Below are 20,208 nucleotides of genomic sequence, written 5' to 3'. Positions count from 1 at the left end.
TGGGTCCTCAGCCCTGTCCAGGTGACAGGTGTGGTGTCTGTGGGTCCTCAGCCCTGCCCAGGTGACAGGTATGCTGTGTGCTGGTCCTCAGCCATACCCAGGTGTCAGGTGTGGTGCGTGCGGGTCCTCAGCCCTGCCCAGGTGACAGGTGTGCTGTGTGTTGGTCCTCAGCCATGCCCAGGTGACAGGTGTGCTGTGTGCTGGTCCTCAGCCATGCCCAGGTGTCAGGTGTGGTGAGTGCGGGTCCTCAGCCCTGCCCAGGTGACAGGTGTGGTGTGCGTGAGTCCTCAGCCATGCCCAGGTGACAGGTGTGGTATGTGCTGGTCCTCAGCCCTGCCCAGGTGACAGGTATGCTGTGTGCTGGTCCTCAGCCCTGCCTAGGTGACAGGTGTGGTGTGCGTGAGTCCTCAGCCCTGCCCAGGTGACAGGTGTCCTGTGTGCTGGTCCTCAGCCCTGCCCAGGTGACAGGTATGCTGTGTGCTGGTCCTCAGCCCTGTCCAGGTGACAGGTGTGGTGTACGCGGGTCCTCAGCCCTGCCCAGGTGACAGGTGTCCTGTGTGCTGGTCCTCAGCTGTGCCCAGGCTTGGGCTGTGGGTGCCGCCCGTTCACAGTGGACATGGAATCCTTGTGTTACTGAGTGACCTGCGTGTGCTGGTTGCTGCACCAGCGGGCTTTTCTGTCACAGTTGCTTTTTAATTGTATCCATTAAGTAGACTTTCCACAAGAAAAGAATATGACTTACTAAAAAAAGTTCAAGTTCAAGTAATATTTTGTCTGATTATAAAAGTAATCTTAGTTGCAGAAAATTTGGAAAAATTCTAGGAAAGCAAAAAGAAGAAAATGAAGTCACATTCATATGTGAGCTGAATGGTTAGGGTTTCGTAGCATATGCCCGTTGGATTTCTATTTAGCCGTGTGTAATAAAGGCAGCTTTTCCAAGATGGGAATGTACTGTACCTTCTGTTTCTAATCTTTTTCACCTCAGTATATTGTCAGTGTTTTCTCTGGTCAGTTTTTTTTTTCTACCATGTTTTTAGCAGCTGTACGTTTTTGGTACATTGTGGAATCATAGATGGTCAGTTACTGAAAAAGTGGGTGAACGTGGGAAATAATTTAAAAAAAGACTCTGTACCTAAACACTTCATTTTACATTCAAACAGATGTGCATCTGGTCCCCACATCTCTTGGCTCTGGACTGAACGCCCCTTCTTGGAGAGTGGGCCACCCCTTCGAGACACGCCCACCATACTGGGTTTTGATTTCTGTAGATTGAGTGAAGAACATAAAAGACATCTCAGGACACAGAGTGCAGCTTCCTGGGTTGTTTGCAGTTTTCCCAGGATGCTGATAACAGTGCCGCTGGAGTAGAGGGGTGTCTGGAATGAGCAAGGCTGAGTCTGAGACACATGTGGATCTGTCCGAGAGAGTCCTGTCAGCCTGGCGCTTTACGGGAGAGGCGGCGGAGTTAGGAGTGCTCTTCCTGCTGTGTGGATGTGCCTCAGTAATTACCCACTCCCCTGTGGTTGGGGATTCTAGTGGTTTCCGGTTAAATCTTCCCAAATTTGCACAAATCCAGGATGAGTCTTAGGATGAACTGAAGGTGAAACTGCCTGCGTGCGTGCATGTCTGTGAGTGCAGACGCTGGTCTTTGAGACGTACTGTCAGGTCGCTTTCAGCACAGTGTAAGGTGTAGCCGTCAGGCTTTTTGGCTGCTGTGTAGTCACTTACTTCCTCTCCTTGAAAGTATTAATGGCTTGGAGTAATTTGTATGGGACTTATTTTAGACTCTACTATTTCTTTTGACTTTAAGAAAAATCAGGGCTTGAATGAAAATATCTCATGTCACCACTATTGATAGAACCTGAACTGTATTTTGCAGGGAACAGGATGAAGAGGGAGATGACCGTGGTGGGAGTTCAGCCTCTGACCTTGTTTTTGTGCCTGAGTTTGAGGTCATACCTCTTACCCAGTTATTGACTGGGGGCCATTCCTGCTTTAGGGCATCCTTTGACTCCCGGAGTCATTTTTAAGCTTAGAGGCCTTATCTGGAAGGATGCAGCATGGAGGACAGATGTCTGCCTCAGTGTCATCCCGGTAGCCCGAGTTGAGCTGGCTGTGGATGAGGGGTTCCCCTTGCTTCGGGAGACCCTGGGTGTCCCCTCCCCCAGAGTGGCCAGGTTGGGGAGGAGGAGTCACACATTCGACAGCTCACGGGGTGTGCAGCCACAGAACTGGAAACCTGGTCTGTAGGTTCCATGTCTGGGATCTCTTCAGGCCGGCGGTGGAGTCGGCTAGCCACGATGACTTTTGCCTGGACTTAACCTCTTTTTTCTCTAACAAATGGAAAAGCAGTTCCCATTGGAGTGGCCAGACCAAATCCTATTCTGGGGTGGAAGGGGATGAAGGTGGTCAGCGTGGGGTTGATCTTGATGCTGGTTCGTGTCCTCAGCATCTGTCCCCCATCCCAGGCTGTGGTTCCAGTGGCATTTATCACACGTGGACGCTGATCCTGGAAGCCCTGCTTCGTGTTTTTGGGCATTTGTTCCCTGGAGCCCTGTCTTTGCTCACTGTTGGGACAGAAAGGCTGCTGGTGAGGAGGATGTGCGCCCCCTCGCCCCAGCCTGTCCTGAGCTTGCCTCACTGTGCATCCTTGTGGGTGGGCGTCAAACCCCGCACCTGAGTCTGCTGCGGCTCTGGTGCCTGCCCAGCACCATTGTCAGGTTGGGTGTCCTGGGCCCTCTGGACACCCCCTGTCTGGCCAGGGTTGCTGCTCCATTCTGACCCCAGGCCACCCTGGAGGAGGGTTTCTGAGAGTGCCGGTGGCTCACTCTGTCCTTGGATGACTTGGTTTTTGTTAAAATGGAAATGTAAATTCTTTCTAAAAGGGAAAAGAGTATAATGTAAAAACTTTTCCAGAAGAGAAATTAGATTAACATATTGTTATTTTTAAAGTTAGCTGATATAATAAATAAATAGATGAATGGAGATGGTCTCTACCTCCCACAGGCTGGCGGTATACTCGGAGGAGGGCTGTGGGGCGGCTCTTCCCTGAGGCCCCAGGCCTGGACCCCGTCGCTGTGTCTGGCAGCATGTGCTGCATTTCCCTTGGGAATGTTTTCCCACCGGGACCGTGTGACGTGTTGTGGAGGAAGCTGTGTGAGGCAGGGGTCCTGGGGGCCTGCACGGCTGGACCTTGCTAGCGCTGCCACCTCAGGTGGGGACTCCTGGCCTCTGTGTGCTTGCCTGTCCCATGTGGGTGGCCAGCCGCCCTCCCTATAGGGCAGTGAGGGAGAAAGGATGGCGTCAGCTGCTTGCCCCGTCCTGGCTGAACTTGGATGGATTAAAAAGAGTGAACATAAGGCTTTGACGAAATTAGGAGCACCTCATAGGCCTGGGCGCTGTGTAAGACCTCCTCCCAGCCACGAGGGGCTGATCTGATCAGAGCTGGAGGGACGGCCATTGCCATGTGCCCAGTGTGAGGGCTCTGAGCTCAGGAGCCAGCATCCAGACACGTTGGGGACTCTGCGGCCCCTGCCTCTGCCCCAGTGTTGCACAGAGGGGCCCTGGCTTGCCCTGGAAACTGTTTAGAATGATTGAGGGGATGGCGGGTGGCCAGAAACGGGAGAGGTGGAGTCTCCCAGGCAGCAGGCCTCCCCTGCGGGCTGCGGCTTCCAGGAGGGCTGCGGGTACGAGGTGTTCAAACACAGCAGTGACTTCATAAGAAAAGGGAGTGGAGCCGCCAACATTTCAGGTGAGTCGTCGTCAAGAGTGCGGAATCCAACTGTGTTGGGAGCCACTTGCAGGTGCCTGGCCAAGTCCCCATCTGGTCCCTCTACTCCCCACCACCCCAGCCCTGGAAAACTGTGCCTGCCAGGTTCATACTGCACAACCCGGTGCAGCCCGCCTCGAAGACAGCGGGAGTCAGGATGCAAGCACCTGTTTAACGGCTGTGGGACTGATGTATGGGTTTTCTAGGCAGTTTTGCATTTGTGCCTGTTGTAGACTAGAGCATCATTTGGTGTTTTTCTGCTGGAAAAGCAGGCTTTAGAGTGGTGGCTGAAAGTCTGATTATAGATTATATAGATTAGAGCAGCCTCTCCTGGGAGAGGGATGCTGGGTGCCTACCTTCCAGGTGTCCGCTTGTGAGTGGATGGGCCCCACCCTCTGTGCCTGCTGGAGCTTCAGAATCCACTGGTTTCCTGAAGGTTCTGGTGCCCCCGAAGCACAACCCCACCTCCCTAACCTGCCCTCCTGTGACTTGCATTGTATGTGAACTTACCTCCTCGCTCTTCAGCTTCCCCTGCCTGGTGGCTCCAGGCTGTCCCCTCAGGACCTGGGGTTCATGTTGCCCTCCTGGGTGGAGTCTGCGTCCCCCTTTCCTGGTCATTTAAGTTGCGTGGGGCTGGGAGGAGGCATTCTCTGCCCCTGCATGGCTTGCACTGTGGTTCTGCGGCCGCCGTCCCTCTGTCCGCTCAGGGTCACCAGCTTCCTCTGACTCTTTTTTAGGGTGATGTTGGGCCCCATCCTTGCCTGCAGCTTGTCACCCCTGGGTGGATCTCGTTAGGTGTGCGGCTTTTCTCTTAGTTTAGAAAATGAAATCGACTTATTGCTTTGTTCAATTATGAAAATGGAAAGTTTATTTAAAAACTTAGTGGTGCAGAAAGGTGTCAGAAAGTAAGCAGTCATCTGAAATGACAGTCACGGGGCTCTGTTGTTAAGACTTTTTGGTGATTGTTTGTGGGGATGACCTGGATGTGTGTGTTTAAATACACATGTACAGTACGGAATTTTAAATAAATGAACTCACGTGTTTTGTTCACTGCTGTTTTTTACTCAACAGTTTGTCCTAGGTTTTTTTTTCACATCAGTAAATATAAGCAGAGATAATTCTAAAAAGTTTGTGAAACGTTTCAGACACACACAAAGGAGAGAGATTGTGCTGGTGCCTCGTCCCTGTCACGGACCTGGGTGACTCCCTGCCTGGCCAGGGTGATCGTTAAGTAGTTATTAAATATTCTGACATATGTCTCTCAGAGATAGTCATTCACTCTTATTGTCACATAGGCAGCATGTAGGTTTCTCAAGTTGTCTCAAATTTGGAAAGTTTGTTTGCATTGGAAACTCGCCCCCTTTCCGCGGCTGCTGGAGTCTGGTCTCGCTGACGCGCCCTCACTTACGCCACCCTGTTGATACGCTGCCCTGGCCGAACGTTCATCCTTCGAAACCCTCAAAGGTGTTGGGTGTTGGGGCCTTTGGGAGTGACTAGGATTGAGTGAGGGCACATGGGTGTAGCCCCCGCTGCCCAGTTGGATCAGTGTCCTTATAGCCAGTCCCCAGGGCGAGCCTGCCCTTTTCCCACCTTGTGAGACCCAAGGAGGAGGTAGTAGGTGCAGCCTGGAAGCTGGCTCTGCCCTGACCTCCCGCTTCCACCTCCAGGACCGTGAGAGAGAATCCTTGCACTTAGGGCTCCAGGATCACGAGAGAGAACCCGGGACTGTGAGAGAGAACCCAGGACCGTGAGAGAGAACCCAGGACCGTGAGAGAGAACCCGGGACCGTGACAGAGAACCCGGGACCGTGACAGAGAACCCGGGACCGTGACAGAGAACCCGGGACCGTGACGGAGAACCCGGGACCGTGACGGAGAACCCGGGACCGTGAGGGAGAACCCGGGACCGTGAGAGAGAACCCGGGACCGTGAGAGAGAACCCGGGACCGTGAGAGAGAACCCGGGACCGTGACAGAGAACCCGGGACCGTGAGAGAGAACCCGGGACCGTGAGAGAGAACCCGGGACCGTGAGAGAGAACCCGGGACCGTGAGGGAGAACCCGGGACCGTGAGAGAGAACCCGGGACCGTGACGGAGAACCCGGGACCGTGAGAGAGAACCCGGGACCGTGAGGGAGAACCCGGGACCGTGAGAGAGAACCCGGGACCGTGACGGAGAACCCGGGACCGTGAGAGAGAACCCGGGACCGTGAGAGAGAACCCGGGACCGTGACGGAGAACCCGGGACCGTGAGAGAGAACCCGGGACCGTGAGAGAGAACCCGGGACCGTGAGAGAGAATCCTTGTACATAGGGCTCCAGGACCGTGAGAGAGAACTCAGGACTGCAAGAGAGAACCCGGGACCCAGGACCGTGAGAGAGAATCCTCGCACGTGGGGCTCCAGGACCATGAGAGAACCCTCCTGCTCTTCCCACTTGATGCTTTTGCTCACTCGGAGCGTGTTCATGAGATGAGCCTTTGTGCTGTCCCGGATCTTCTCCAGATTCGAGGTTCTTTTCTGCTGCATCCCTCCTCTGTGGTGGCACCATCTCTTCTTCCCCAAGGTGGGGAGGTGTTGGCCTCTGTAGCTGAGAAGGGCTGGGCCTGGCGGTCACCCAGCATCTCCTGCCTGGCCTTAGCAACTTGAACCAGCAGCGTCTGTTGCCTCTTAGTGCCTGTTAGGAGCCCAGGTCCCCATCCAGCCTGTCCCAGGCGGCCCTGGCCTGTGGTGCCCTGAGTTGGTCCGGGCGGGACCACTTTCAAATTAACTCGCCCGGCTGCTGGTGGGATCCCACTCCTTGTGGACTGCTGGTGGGATCCCGCTCCTTGTGGGCTGCTGGTGGGATCCCGCTCCTTGTGGACTGCTGGTGGGATCCCGCTCCTTGTGGACTGTTGGTGGGGTGTGTTTTTGCACTTTGCCGTGTGGGCCCCTGCATAGGGCAGCTCGCTGGTGGCTTCCTCAGGGTGAGCCAGCAAGGTCAGAGTCAGTCTCTTGAGGCCACCTTCACCCTCACCAGGCTCTGGTGCCTGGTGGGAGCAGGGCAGGGCAGCCCATGTGGGGGCCCCTGCAGGGCCAGGGTACTGGAAGGGGTGGCTGGGGCCACCGGAGGTCGTCCCTGAGCTCTGGGGTTGTGTTTGTTCCCAGGTGTGCTCTCCAGGGTCCAGGAGGGCTCCTGGGAGCTCCAGGCTGGGGTCCCAGGCCCAGCCCCAGAGGAAGGGCCTGTGGCCAGGTGGGTAGAAGGTGCCGGCTATTTGTGGTGGTCAACCCAACAGCCAAAAGGGAGGAGCAGAGAGAGTTGAGGGAGGAGCGGACAGAGTTACCCGCAGGAGCCAGTGGGGGAGCAGACGGAGTTACCTGCAGGAGTCGAGGGAGGAGCAGACAGAGTTCTCTGCAGGAGTCAAGGGAGGAGCAGATGGAGAGAGTTCTCCGCAGGATTCGAGGGAGGAGTGGACGGAGTTACCTGCAGGAGTCAAGGGAGGAGCGGATGGAGAGAGTTCTCCGCAGGATTCGAGGGAGGAGTGGCTGGAGTTACCTGCAGGAATCAAGTGGGGAGCTGACGGAGTTCTCCACACGAGTCAAAGGAGGAGTGGAGAGAGTTCTGTGCAGGAGTCCCATGCTGGGGCCAGGTGGGCCCTGGTAGCAGGCGGGGCCCATCCCAGCTGCTGTTTATAGAGTGGCCTCTTCCCCAGGTCTCTTCATTCATTATGCAGTTTAGTGTGCAGTGCAAGTGTTTTTTGCCCTGGGGTCTGGCGCAGGCCACTGCAGTCCTCAGGGGGATCCCTCAGTGCAGCTGGGTCACTTTCTTCTCAGCTCTGCTTACTTTTGAAATTAAGATTGTTCCTTGACACTTTTGTGGCTGTTGCGTAGGCAAAGTTGAGTGGCTGTGACAGAGACTAGATGACCCTCAATCCTGAATCATTTGCAGGCTCCCCCCTGAGAAGTGTGCGGCCTTGGCGTCCCTCTCTCCAGCCCTCCCCTGGGCCTGGCTTGTGAACCTGTGATGTTGGGACTGCAGGGCCCCTGCTGGGCCGTTTTCTTACCAGGCAAAATTCCTGCTTCACGGAGTTGATGCCAGGGGTGTCAAATCTTTTGTCTTCCCTGGGCCACATTGGAAGAAGAAGAATTGTCTTGGGCCACATAAAATAGAGTAACACTAACAATAGCTGAGCTAAAAAAAAAAAATCTCATAAAATTTACAAATTGGTGTTGGGCTGCATTCAAAGGTGTCCTGGGCCACATGGAGCCTGCAGGACACAGGTCGGATAAGCCTGGTTTACACTATAGCGGGGAGCTGTTAGCAATGGAAATGGTAAATTTTTCAGTAGATTAGAAAGTGCAGAGAAGAGCAGGGCAGAGAGGGGTGAGACAGCGCGGAGTCCGGGTGTATGCCCCACCTGGCTGCCGTGTGTTGCTTGCTGACCCCCTCACTGGCCTTCGAGTGTAAGGGAGAGTCCTCTTCATGCCCTCGCACCCTCCTGGGTCTCTAGGGCTTGTGTGTCCCCAGGGGAGGAGCCCCCTGGACACACCCTGGCGGGTGCTGGCTGGCAAAGAGGGAGGCGTTGAGGGCCCGGGCAGCGCCTCCATCCGGGCCAGGCGAGTGCAGCTCCAGGTTGTGAGAACTGTGGTCACCTGTGTGTTTTAAAGATGACGGCAGTGATAGGCCCCCTTTTAGGCCTGGCATGGAAATGAGTCACATTCGTAGACCCTGTCACAAAGTGGGCACTGGTGACGTCATCTTTTATAGTTCTCATTTTCAATTGGTTCAGCTTTTTCTAGCAGCATGGCGTGTTTTAGGAACGTGTGTTTTGCTGTTATTGTTGCTACTCATAGTACGGTTTTGTCTAAGACAGAAGAGAATAATCACCTGTTAATCTCCATGAACTACAAACACAAATATAGTTGAATATAGTTTTTCTAATAGAAACTAAGGTTAGTTTTAGCCAAGGAGCACCTTTGCTGTTGGCTTATATGTTAATGTGTTTAGCACCTTGAGGTGTCCTTACTGGGAGATAGGGTTGCATCTTGAGTATGAAGATTTAACAGGAAAATAAATCCAGTGCACATGTCTTAAAATTAATAGCAATTTCCGCAATATGTTAAAAACACGAAGCTGGGCCAGGTGTGGTAGCTTACGCTTGCTTGAGCCCAGGAGTTCGAGACCAGCCTGGGCAACATAATGAGACCTCGTCTCTACTACAAATAAAAAAAAAAATTAGCCAGGCATGGGGTGCATCCCTGTCCCAGCTACTTTGGAGGCTGAGGTGGGAGGATGGCTTGAGCTGGGAAGGTCAAGGCTGCAGTGAGCTGAGATCTTACCACTGCATCCTAGCATGGGTGACAGAGTAAGACCCTGTCTCAAAAAAAAAAAAAAAAAAAAGCAAATGAAACCATTTTTGTTTTGGTGCTTGTTAACTGAGTTTCTGTGGGTCACAGCCCACGGGAAATGCAAGGAGGACCCACATGAAGGTCTTTCCTACAGCTCCTTACATGCTCAAGCGGGTAATTGTGGTCTTGTAGTATCTACTGAATATCAACCCATAAGAATGACTTCATATTAAAAAATCACAGAGGCTATAATTGGGTCTGTCTTAGTAAGTTCTAAAGTGTCAGTGGAGACCCAGACTCACACCCACACCCCTAAGGGCAGGACACGGGAGGCTGTGGCCTTGGATCCTGTGTGGCTCACATGGGGTTGCCTATTCAGGTGCTGAGTTTGAGATGGGAGCTAGCAAGGCCACAGCTGGCCCCTGGCCTGGAGAGTGGGGACTTGTGCCGAGGCCACTTTGCCGTTGCGCAGCAGGCCAGCGTGCACCCCTTGTGCATCCTGTTGACAGGAACACTGAGCGGACAGACCTCGGCCGGTGTTCCTGTTAACAGGTCCCACTTAGCAGCCCTCGTTTACAGCCAGCCTGGGACCTGCCTGGCGGGACCCCTAGTAGTTCTGTGTCCTAGGAGCCCCTCTTTGTTCCAGGCCAACCAGGACGGGTGGTCACCCCACATACAGGGTTCTAAACGTTCTCACGTTACACCAGGGGTCTGGTGCTGTTGTCTCGGGCAGGAATGGAGGCTGAGGGTCTGCGTGTTTACTGCTGTGCACGGGCCCCGTCCCCGGAGCGAGGTGGAGCCCACGTGGGGAGGTTGTGGTCTTTGTAAAGGTGGGCAGCAGCGAGTCATGAACTGCAAGCTGTTGGTAGGTTTTGGACTGGACGTGGCTGGCTGAGCTTCCTCGTGGCTGTGTGGAGCCTCAGCGGGGCATTGTGTTTGATGGCAAATGGGAATTAAATCATGGCATGATCACTGTCTTTTTCAGGGACGATGCTGCACTTAGTTCTTGCGACTCTTCCTGTTGTCAGTCAAGGGGGTCGTCATAACATTCTTCCCTGTCCTTGGAGGTCACCTTCCAGGAAAGGGGTGGGTGTCAGAGAGTGATTGCGGCTTTGAAAGGCTGATGTTGAGTGGGATCCCGTTTTTCAGGTTGATGGTGCCAATGAGCTTTCCACACGGAACTATGTTTATGCAGGGTTCAAGATCCATTCAAAGATAAATTCAGTGATGACCTGGTTGATGAAAAGAATCACTTTTTTTTAATGTTCTAGAGAAAACTCTTTAACTGGTGTATTAGTTATCTATTGCTGTGAAACAGACAAATAGTGGCTTAAAACAACAATAAGCTGTCTTCTCCCACACAGTGGCTGTGGGTCAGGAGTTTGGGAGTGGCTCGATTGGGTGCTTCTGTCCTGGAGTCTCATGCAGTTGCAGTTGAGATGTTGCCCAGCTCTGCAGGCCTCAAGGCCAGGGTCTGGGAGTCTGCTTCCAAGATGTCTCACCGTGCAGCAGTAGCAGGAGGAGCCCTCAGCACCAGGACTACCTCAGGGCCGCTTGAGTATCCTCACACCATGGCACCAGCTTTTGCAAGAGGACAGGGAGTGACCTAGCTTCAGAAGTTGCCGCTTATTTCCATCCTCCTGGGGGTCACAGAAGTCAGTTTAGGGAGGAGAAGGTGGTACGGTGGTGAGTGTCCGCAGGGGAGCCTGTTGGAAAAGCGGCGGTGGTGAGCGTCCGCAGGGGAGCCTGTTGGCAGGCGGTGCGGTGGTGAGTGTCCGCAGGGGAGCCTGTGGGAAGGTGGTGCGGTCGGTGGTGAGTGTCCGCAGGGGAGCCCGTTGGAAAAGCAGCGCAGTGGTGGGTGTCTTCAGGAGAGCCTGTTGTGGTTGCTTAGGCTGCTGTCACAAGAATGCCATGACCATGAACTGGGCAGCTTGTAAACAACAGGAATCCACCGCTCACAGCTTGGGAGCCTGGGAGTCCACTATCAAGGTCCTGGTAGGTTTGGTGTCTGGTGAGAGCCGCTGCTTGGCTGGTAAATAGCATCTTCTTGCCGTGCCCTCGCCTGGTGGAAGGGCCAGGGAGCCCCTTTATCAGGGCACGTACTCCATCCAGGAGGCTGTGCCTTTGTGGCCCAGTCACTTCCAAATACCGTCCCAAGCAGGATTAGGAGGACCACAGGTGAAGACGCCGCACAGCCTTCCTGGAGGCTGTGTGCCCCAGCCCTGCCATCAGCCACCTGCTCCCGCTCACGTCTCCCCAGTTCACCCGCCTCCAGTGCTGGTTTGTAGAACATTTGTGTGACTTCTTCAGATGATCTGTAAACAGAGGCAGTCTAGGTGGTGGTTTGTTTTCTAATTTCCTTTATGGAAAGGAGAGTTTGCATTTCCCTTCTGATTTTGACACACATTGTATTATGAAATATTTTCAGTGTTTGTCAAACTCAGTGTGGGGTAAGCGCATCCCACCAAGATAGGCGCTTACAGGCAGCCACAGGAACCCACTGTGTGGTTTCCTTTTAGGTTAGATTTCCTGTCTTACAGCCTCATGTTCCTAGTTGGAAATTAAGGTTGAGACTGTAGCCAGGTGTGCGTTTATTCATCCGCCAGCTCTGGAGAGGTCTGCTTTAGAGGCCCTGCGGCCCCAGAAGTCATGCCTCTGAGTCTGTGGTTCTTAGCTGAGGGTGGCTTTGCAGTGTCCGGAGATGATTCTGGTTGTCCCACCCAGGGTGAAGGCTGAGGATGCTGCCAAACACCCTGCAGGGAGGCTGGCCCCTGACAGAGCCGTGCAGGCGGCAGTGGCAGCACTGTTGCTGCGGCTGAGACAGCGCAGGGCGTCATTCACCCTCCTACCTCCTGAGCCCAGAGCTGCTTCAGGAGAAAGCTGAGGAAAGGGGCCAGCCATGAGCTGCGGGTGCTTGCCAGGGATCTGGCGACACCTAGGCACGTGGCTGGTGGAACCAGCAGGCCGAGGCTGTGGATTTTGAAGTGCTATCTGCTATTTCTACTTTCAGAAGCATGAGTTGCATAAGGAAGGGGAATGAAAGGGTTTTTCCTGGAGCAAAATGATGCTTGTGGCAGACACAGTTGGGACCACAGACGATGCCACGCTTGTGTCAGCAGTGTGACACTGGCCCATGTGTCCGCCTTGTTCTCTCCTCATTGGCTGCCGTCACTGTGTGCTGCGTGTGCCGTGCAGTTACCCCAGAGCTTTATGTCACAACATGGAGGCTGGCGGAGAAAGACTGGCCCCTTCACCCCGTCCCAGACTTCCTGGAAGGACCGCCCGGGTCCACAACCTGGCCCGTTAACTCCCTGGGCAGCTGCTGGGGAGGAGGAAGCACTGCCCGGAAGGAGGGGCTGTGCCGGTGGGTGGTGGTGACGGGGGGCAGTGGTTTCCTGGACCTGGGTTTCCTGGGCGTGGGCTACTCAGGGATTGCTGGGTTCCCATCCCAGCTGGGGCTGACCACCGAGTCGATGGGGCAGAGTGAGAAACATCCAGGCCAGCTGTGCCACAGCCCCTACGGCTGCCGAGGTCTCCCCTGGGCAGGGGCAGTTGGCGTTCTCGCAGGGCCTGTGTTGGTGCACATGAGGAGTGTTTTCTGTGAGCAGCGGTGGAACGTTTACAGACACGAGCATCGCGGTGGCCTGGCCGGGCAAGGCCCGTGGCTGAGTGCACGGTGGCCCTAGGCGGGGCTCTTCTGTTGGGGCCCAACTTGCTGGCATTTCATGGAGGCCGCAGGCAGCCGCTGTTCTGGGGGCCTTCCACATGCCCTGCAGGCACGGGGAGGAGCAGCCCCCACTCTGTCTCTGCCCATCGGGCTGCCCCCGCCAACAGAAAAAAGGCACTGTGCCACCCTGGGCAGTGCGTGCCCAGCGCCAGTCCCTGGCCCTGTACTTTTTAGCAGGCGTTCATTTGCTCATCCTGGTGAGGGAGGGCGATAGACAGGGACAGAGGTGCAAAACGGCTTCAGAGCCCGAACCACGGTTGCCACAGGCCGTGGCTGGGAGTGCAGACGCCATGCAGGGGAACTGGGCACAGCCCTGGCTGTGCAGGTGGGAGGGCGGTCATCCTCCACGGCTGGGACTTGCTCCGTCAGACCCCCAGCAGGGCTTCCTCCAGCTCCACGCACACGGGGCTGGAGCATGCTGCACTCCCACACAGATGCTGGAGCTGGGCCCAAGCCTGACCAGCCCTGGCCGAGGCCCTTGCCTCCTGGCCTTACCCACCAGGCCTTAACCTCCTGGCTATGACCTCCTGGCCTTAACCTTCTGGCGTTAGGCACCTGGCTGTTCTCTCCTGGCTGACCCACCTTATGTTTAACTTCTCGGTCTCACCCGGTGTGCTTGCTTTCACCTCCTTGGCCATAGTCACCTGACCTTACCTACTTTGCTGTAGTGTCTTGGCCTTCATCTCCTGTGGGTTCTAGCCCACCATAGCCACTTGGCCGTGTGTGCCTGGCTCAGCCACCTGCCCAGACCCACTCGCCTTTTTCTAACTGGCCGTACCCTCCTGCCCTTTCTGTCCCAGGCTTAACGTCTCAGCCTTACCAACCTGGCCTGGATGGTAGTGCCCTCATGGTGACCAGGACGTCTAGCGTCTCACACCTGTAACACACCAATGGGTGCCAGCACAAAGCCATGCACGCCGGCCTTCAGGCACCATCGCTGACCACGCGTCACGCTTTTCCTGGTGTCGTACGTTTGTGCCAGCGTAGCCCTCTGTGGGGCCTGTGCCGGTGCTGCGTCAGGTGTGGTGGCCTCAGAGTCGCCTCCTGAGTGTGGTCAGGTTCTTGTTCCATGGCTCTTTTCCTTGAGATTGCGTCACACTCCGTCTTTGGGCCCTTAGGCGTGGTGGAGCCTTGATCCCAGCCTCTTGGTGTGGCCAGTGTGATGCAGCCCCTCCTGCACATCCTACCTCACCTGGCTCTGGGTGCAGGTGGTCACTGAGACGTCCACCCACCTCCCAGCAAGTCCCACAGCCAAGGCTGGGACAGTGTCTGCTGCACAGCCAGACTCAGAAAGTGCGGTGACCCGGTTGGAACGGCAGTTGTGACTGTCTTTTTAGCGTCCTAGGATGTGAACTTGCCGTGGTCATCAGGCTTACGGGCAGCCCTGACTTTCCTCATCTTCTGTAGGGAAGTGGAGTTGTGAAAATGCCCAGGAAATGGTCTTGCAGTGATCGCCTTGCTGGGCTTTGAGTCTTGGCTGCCTTCCCTGTGTCCCCTGTTACCTGGTGGCAGCAGGGGGTCATGGCGTCTCCTTGTTTCCATGGTGTTGTCTATGGAAGGGTGCATTCGGGTGCCTTTACCCTCAGCGAAGACAGCAGCCCCTGTCGCCGCCCCCCAGCCCCACTGCCTGAGGTGCGTGGCCTCCTCGGACCCTGGGTACTCAAGCATGCTGCCGTGTGTGTGCTCACGGCTCAGGCTGCCACGCCTGTGCTGCCAGCACGCCACTCCCAGAGGCCGCCCCTCCAAGCAAGGCCTCCTCTCGGGATGGCTTTTCCTTCGCAGAGCCCGGCCGCTGGGAACTGACATTTTGTTGGGACTAGGAAGAGAATAAAAGATTTCATGGCTTTTCTGGAGAAGCAGGATGAGGTTGACAATTTGATAGGAGTCCCCCTTAATGTGTCTTGCTGTGTGGCTGTACCATTATGTGTGTGTTCCTGCCGTGTATCTGTACCATTATGCATGTGCTCTTGCCGTGTGGCTGTACCATTAGGCTTGTGCCCCTGCTGTATGGCTGTACTGTCACGCATGTGCCCCTGCCGTGGCTGTGCCATCATGCGTGTGTCCCTGCTGTGGCTGTACCATCATGCATGTGCCCCTTCTGTGGCTGTACTGTCACATGTGTGCCCCTGCTGTGTGGCTGTGCAGTCAAGCATGTGCCCCTGCTGTGTGGCTGTACCGTTATGCGTGTGTGTCCTGTGTGGCTGTACCATCATGCATGTGCCTCTGTTGTGTGGCTGTACCATCACGTTTGTGTGTGCTTGCTGTGTGGCTGTACTGTCATGCATGTGCCCTTCTGTGTGGCTGTACTGTCACATGTGTGCCCCTGACGTGTGGCTGTACTGTCACACATGTGCCCCTACTGTGTGGCTGTACCATCACGTGTGTGTCCCCACTGTGTGGCTGTGCCATCACACGTGTGCCCCTGCCGTGTGGCTGTACTGTCACATGTGTGCCCTTGCTGTGTGGCTGTACTGTCACGTGTGTCCCCACCGTGTGGCTGTACCGTCATGCATGTATATTCTTCCTGTGTGGCTGTAGTGTCACACATGTGCCCCCGCTGTGTGGCTGTGCCATCACATGTGCCCCCACTGTGTGGCTGTGCCGTCACATGTGTGCCCCCGCAGTGTGGCTGTGCCGTCACATGTGTTCCCCCGCAGTGTGGCTGTGCCGTCACATGTGTACCCCTGCTTTGTGGCTGTGCTGTCACGTGTGTGTCCTTGCTGTGTGGCTGTACTCTTACCTGTGCCACACTTAAATAGAATGTGTTTAACATTCTGTTGTGAACATTTTCTTATCATTACAATCTTGATTTTTCAAGACTGTGTGGATTCTGTAAGTCATGGCTAATTCCTGGTGGACGGTGCTGTTTTGGCCCTGCAGGTGCCATGGTGATAGTGACATTCCTTCTCCAGACCTGGCGTTCTTCTGGTAGTTCCTGGAGTTGCTTGCTTAACTGTGGCCCTTCTGCCATTTTACGACGTTAGTTGATAGAACCCTTGAGGGTGGTTTTAAACACCCCTAGTTTTGTAGCCCTTTTAGCTGTTGTATTTATTATTGTTTTGTTGCTTTCCGCAGGCCGGTCTAATTGAAGCCAACGGAGAACTCAAGGTCTTCATAGACCAGAACCTTAGTCCCGGAAAAGGTAAGGGCACCTGTTCTGGACACACCTTGTGTTGATGAATGCATGAAGCTTCATGTGTTCATGAAGCTGTTGACGTTGAAGCCTCTTGCTAATGATGGCATCTCCTGCATGAGCACCTTTGTGCTCCAGGAACCCTGGAGGGTGGGCGTAGGAGCCTTCTAGCATTTAGAACACAGCCTGCACACAAACCAGTAGCTTTGTGGATTTTGAATTCTAAGGTATGTGTACTATTTGCAAAAGTTTAGAAAAGGTAGAATAATGTAAAGAAGAAATAAAGATAATTTGTTTTCTCTCCACCCAAAGGTAATGACATTTCAGCAGTGGTGTGGGCTCTTCCAGAGGCCGGCCTCACCTGTGCTGTCTGAGGAAAGATGGGCCTGCCATGGTGCACGCCTTCTGCGAAGCAGGCACTTGCCATGTTTAACGCTTCGCGTGTGTATTTTACTAGCTCTTGAGGAGGAGCCGTTTTTCTTGTCTTGGGGAATCCAGGGAGGAAGTCAGCTGGAGAGGTTGAAGCTGCCTCTTCCAGGGTCCCACGGTTGGCAGTTTCCATTTTACACCTCGGAGTGGCGCTGTGGTTTACATTCGTGAAGGTGCGTGTGCTCACCTCGTTACTTCCCAGGTAAACTCCTTACCTGTGCTGGGTCAGGGCACGCCATTTAGAAGCTTTGATGTGCGATGCTTGGCCCCTCGTGAGAGGCTGTGCTGTGTGGATCTGGGAGTGCGTACAGGGCAGTTCATTGTGGTTTGTTGCGATATTCCTGGGAGACAAGCTTGTGGAAGAGCTTGCTTTGTCCTAAGACCTGTCTGCCTGCAGAGCCTAGTGGGTCCACTGAGTGCTCTGGTCGCAACAGCCACGTGGTTGCGTCAGCCCAGGGAGGAGCCCAGAGGCCTGGATGTGTTTCCGTTTTAGGTTCCTAGAAGGAACCTTAAGATTTTTCTAATTATTCCCATATATAAATTAGCTTTTTTTAATCTTAACAGTGACCCTTGTAAGTGACCTCTCAGTGCTTGCCGTGGCTCTGGGGCGTGGGAGTGTGGTGACCAGGCCCCCAGCTCTCTGCTGAGGCTTGGCCCTGCCACCCGTCCCTTTCTGTCCAGTGCTGGTGCGGGCGCCCATGGTGCCATCTGCCTCCAACCCCTACGTGCTGTGGAGCCAGGTCCAGGTGTCTCCTTGGGGCCCATCCCTAGGTCCTGCTCTGGTCTCTTCCTTGAGAGAACTTGGCTTTGTGACCTGAGCCAGCCTGCAGCCTCCCCAGCCTCCTGCTGTCCCCGGGCCCTGTCAGAGGGAGGTGATGGGACTGGCCCTGCTCTTCTGCTGAAGCAGGTCCTTCCCTGCTGCTTTTCTAGGAATAGGGACCAAATCTATGCAGACCTTTTAGGATTATTTATGAGCTTTTTGTCTTGATCATTTGAGGATTCACAGATTGCTTGAGAGAAATATAGTTTTAGTGTAACTAATTGAACACTTAAAAGTGCGCAAGTTGCAGGCATGACATTTTCTGTTCAAGTGGTGAAGCAGAAATAACAATGAAAAAGTTCACCGCTTTATTTGCTTGGAAATGATGAAGTCTGTTACTATGGTGTTGAATTTGAATTCGTCTTGTTAGGTTACATGCAGTAGGCTTTCTTACCACATGTGGGCTGTCTCCTTTTCCATTCTTACTCACAAATCTGTGCTTAAATCTGTAACAAGTTTAATTGAGCTGAAGAGTTGAATTGCAGGGATTAGGAGGGAACATATCCTGGCATTCATGACATAGCTGAAAATGTTCTGGTTTTGACCCGGCCCAGCAGGGCCATGCATTTCCCCTCTGCTCGCCCCGCATGCCCCGGCCCCCCGATCCCTCCCAGATGAGCCTTGGGATGGTCAGTTCTTTCCCCGGATCGCCGGCAGCAGCTCTTGGGCCTCCCCTGCCCTCACCTGGTGTTGATTCCACCACACAGGTGGTGGTTTTTGTTGTTGTTGTTTTTGAGATGGAGTCTCACTCTGTCACCCAGGCTGGAGTGCAGTAGCGCCGTCTCGGCTCACTGCAACCTCTGCCTCCCAGATTCAAGCGATTCTCCTGCCTCAGCCTCCTGAGTAGCTGGGACTAGAGGTGCCCACCACCATATCCAGCTAATTCTGTATTTTTAGTAGAGATGCGGTTTCACCATGTTGGTCAGGCTGGTTTCGAACTCCTGACCTCATGATCTGCCCGCCTTGGCCTCTCAAAGTGCTGGGATTACAGGCGGGAGCCACTGCACCCGGCCACACGTGGTTGTTTTAAATTTGCTTTTGAATCAGTGACACGTTCATGTTTTAAAATTTTGAAGTATGAAAAGGTGCAGAGAGATTTCCTTTTTTCCTCTTCTGTCCATGCAGGTGAGCACCAATGTTCACTTCTGGTGTTCATTCCAGAGAATTCTGTTTAACAAATAGAACGGTTTGTTGGTATTTGCATGTGTCTGTGTGAATATGTGTGCATGAGTTCGTGTGAGGAATGTCACTGAGTGTGCATATGAGGAGTGTCTGTGTGCATGTGTGTCAGTGTGTATGCGTGAATGTGTGTGTATGTGAGGAGTGCTTGTCAGTGCATTGTGCGTGTGGAGTGTCTGTGCGTGTCTGAGTGTGCATGGGTTGAGTATGTGTTGAGTGTGCGTGTGTGTTGAGTGTGCATGAGTTGTGTGAGTGGATGTGAGTGTACCTGTGAGTTTGTGTGTGCATGCGTGTGAGTTGTATGCGTGTGTGTGCATGTGAGTCGTGTGAATTGTGTGAGGGGTGTCCGTGTGGAGTTCATGTGTTGTGAGTGTGCATGAGTTCACATGAGTTGTGTCAGTTGTGTGTGTTTGTGAGTTGTGTGAGATGTGTGTTGTGTGCGTGAGTTGTGTGCATGTGAGATGTATGTGAGTTGTGTGTGCAAGTTGTGGGTGAGTTGTGCATGAGTTCCGTGTGAGTTGTGTGCATGTGCACGTGTGAGTTGAGTTGTATGCGTGGAGTGTTGTGTGCATGTGCATGTGTGTGTGTTGTGTGCATGAGTTGAATGAGTTATATGTGTGTGTTGTGTGTGTTGAGTATGTTGTGTGTGTGTGCATGAGTTGAGTGTGAGTTCTGATTGTGCATGTGGGTGTGTGAGTTGTATGCGTGTGTGTGTGAGCGAGCAGTCCTCGCCTCCCCAACAGACACCCGTCTTCACTAGTGGGCCCCCCTCGCCTCTACTTGGGAGTGGGGCGGTCCAGGCAGGGTCCTCGGTGCCCCTAGAGCCGTTGCAGGTGCTTTGCGGTCCAGGCAGGGTCCTCGGCGCCGTTAGATGGAGCCGTTGCAGGTGTTTTTTGAGTTGCCCTCGGTGGTGCAAGCGAGCAAGGCTCCGCCTTCCCCCGTTTGTGCCCTGGGAGCCCAGGGCATGGTCGGTGGCACTTTGAGGGCTGTAGAGGCCTCCCTTGAGTGAGATCTTGAGGAAGCCCAGGAGCTGTCCAGGTGAGAGTGGATCAGGGGAAGGTAGAGGGGACCAGCCTGGCAGAGGCTCCTCGTGGGTCCCTGGTCCTGGTCCTGCCAGCTCCACTCCGCGTCACAGCCTCCCGGGGCCACTGTGTCTCTTCCTGCTGCTGCTGTGGGGGGCCTGTGTCCAGTTCCCCACTGTGTTTGTCATGTTCTCTAGAGCAGCAGCCAGTGGGGGATGGGAACCTGGGTGGGGACTCATTACAGGACCCACCTAGCCATAGTGGGGCCGACAGGGCGGAACCTGCAGGGCGGTTGGTGGTGAATTCCTTTCCTGGGAAAATGCAGGTGTTGCCCTAAAAGCCTTCGGTGGGTTCGACGAGGCCCACCTGCGTCGAGGACAGTCTCCTTTGCCTAACGGCTCCTCTTTGAGGAGTCCACAGCAAGTTCTCGGCTGGCCTTTGGCTGAATAATGGGATAGAGCACCATCAGGTTGACGCGTAAAACTGTCACACACTTCGAGGCTCAGAAAGCTGCTTTCCACCTAGAGAAACCCACCAAACTCGAGACATTTTGCGTCCACAGGCTCCCCAAGGATGGGAGTCCCAATGTGGAGGTTTTGACAATACATTTTACGTGGGCCATTTTAGTTGTGGCTGTTTGGGTTGCCTCTGATTGTTTCCTGAGAGCAACATGCTGGTGTGAACATTTGCACACACACTTTGTGTGTCTGGCAGTTCCACGTCCTCACCAGCATTTGCTGGTGTTGGGTTTTTAGGCTTTCTGTGTCACAGGTGGGCTCTTACTCATATCATGCCTACGGCCCTG

At 54.3% G+C, this 20,208-nt stretch overlaps 1 protein-coding gene across 10 annotated transcripts in view; it reads left to right on the top strand.

Annotated features, from left to right (window-relative positions):
• The window catches only part of TFDP1 (transcription factor Dp-1), a 55,722-nt gene that overhangs the window by 9,900 nt on the left and 25,614 nt on the right, over window positions 1–20,208 (top strand). For all 10 annotated transcript variants that reach the window (XM_063618585.1, XM_055244215.2, XM_063618587.1 and 7 more), the window contains exon 3: window positions 15,896–15,962. In XM_063618585.1, the coding sequence (XP_063474655.1) occupies window positions 15,896–15,962 (67 nt within the window). The remainder of the gene's footprint in view (window positions 1–15,895; window positions 15,963–20,208) is intronic.

This window comes from Symphalangus syndactylus, chromosome 15 (assembly GCF_028878055.3).
Source record: "Symphalangus syndactylus isolate Jambi chromosome 15, NHGRI_mSymSyn1-v2.1_pri, whole genome shotgun sequence".
NCBI classification, from domain to species: domain Eukaryota; kingdom Metazoa; phylum Chordata; class Mammalia; order Primates; family Hylobatidae; genus Symphalangus; species Symphalangus syndactylus.
The sequence above is the reverse complement of the archived record's forward strand: the minus strand, read 5'-3'. Positions and strand labels throughout refer to the sequence as shown.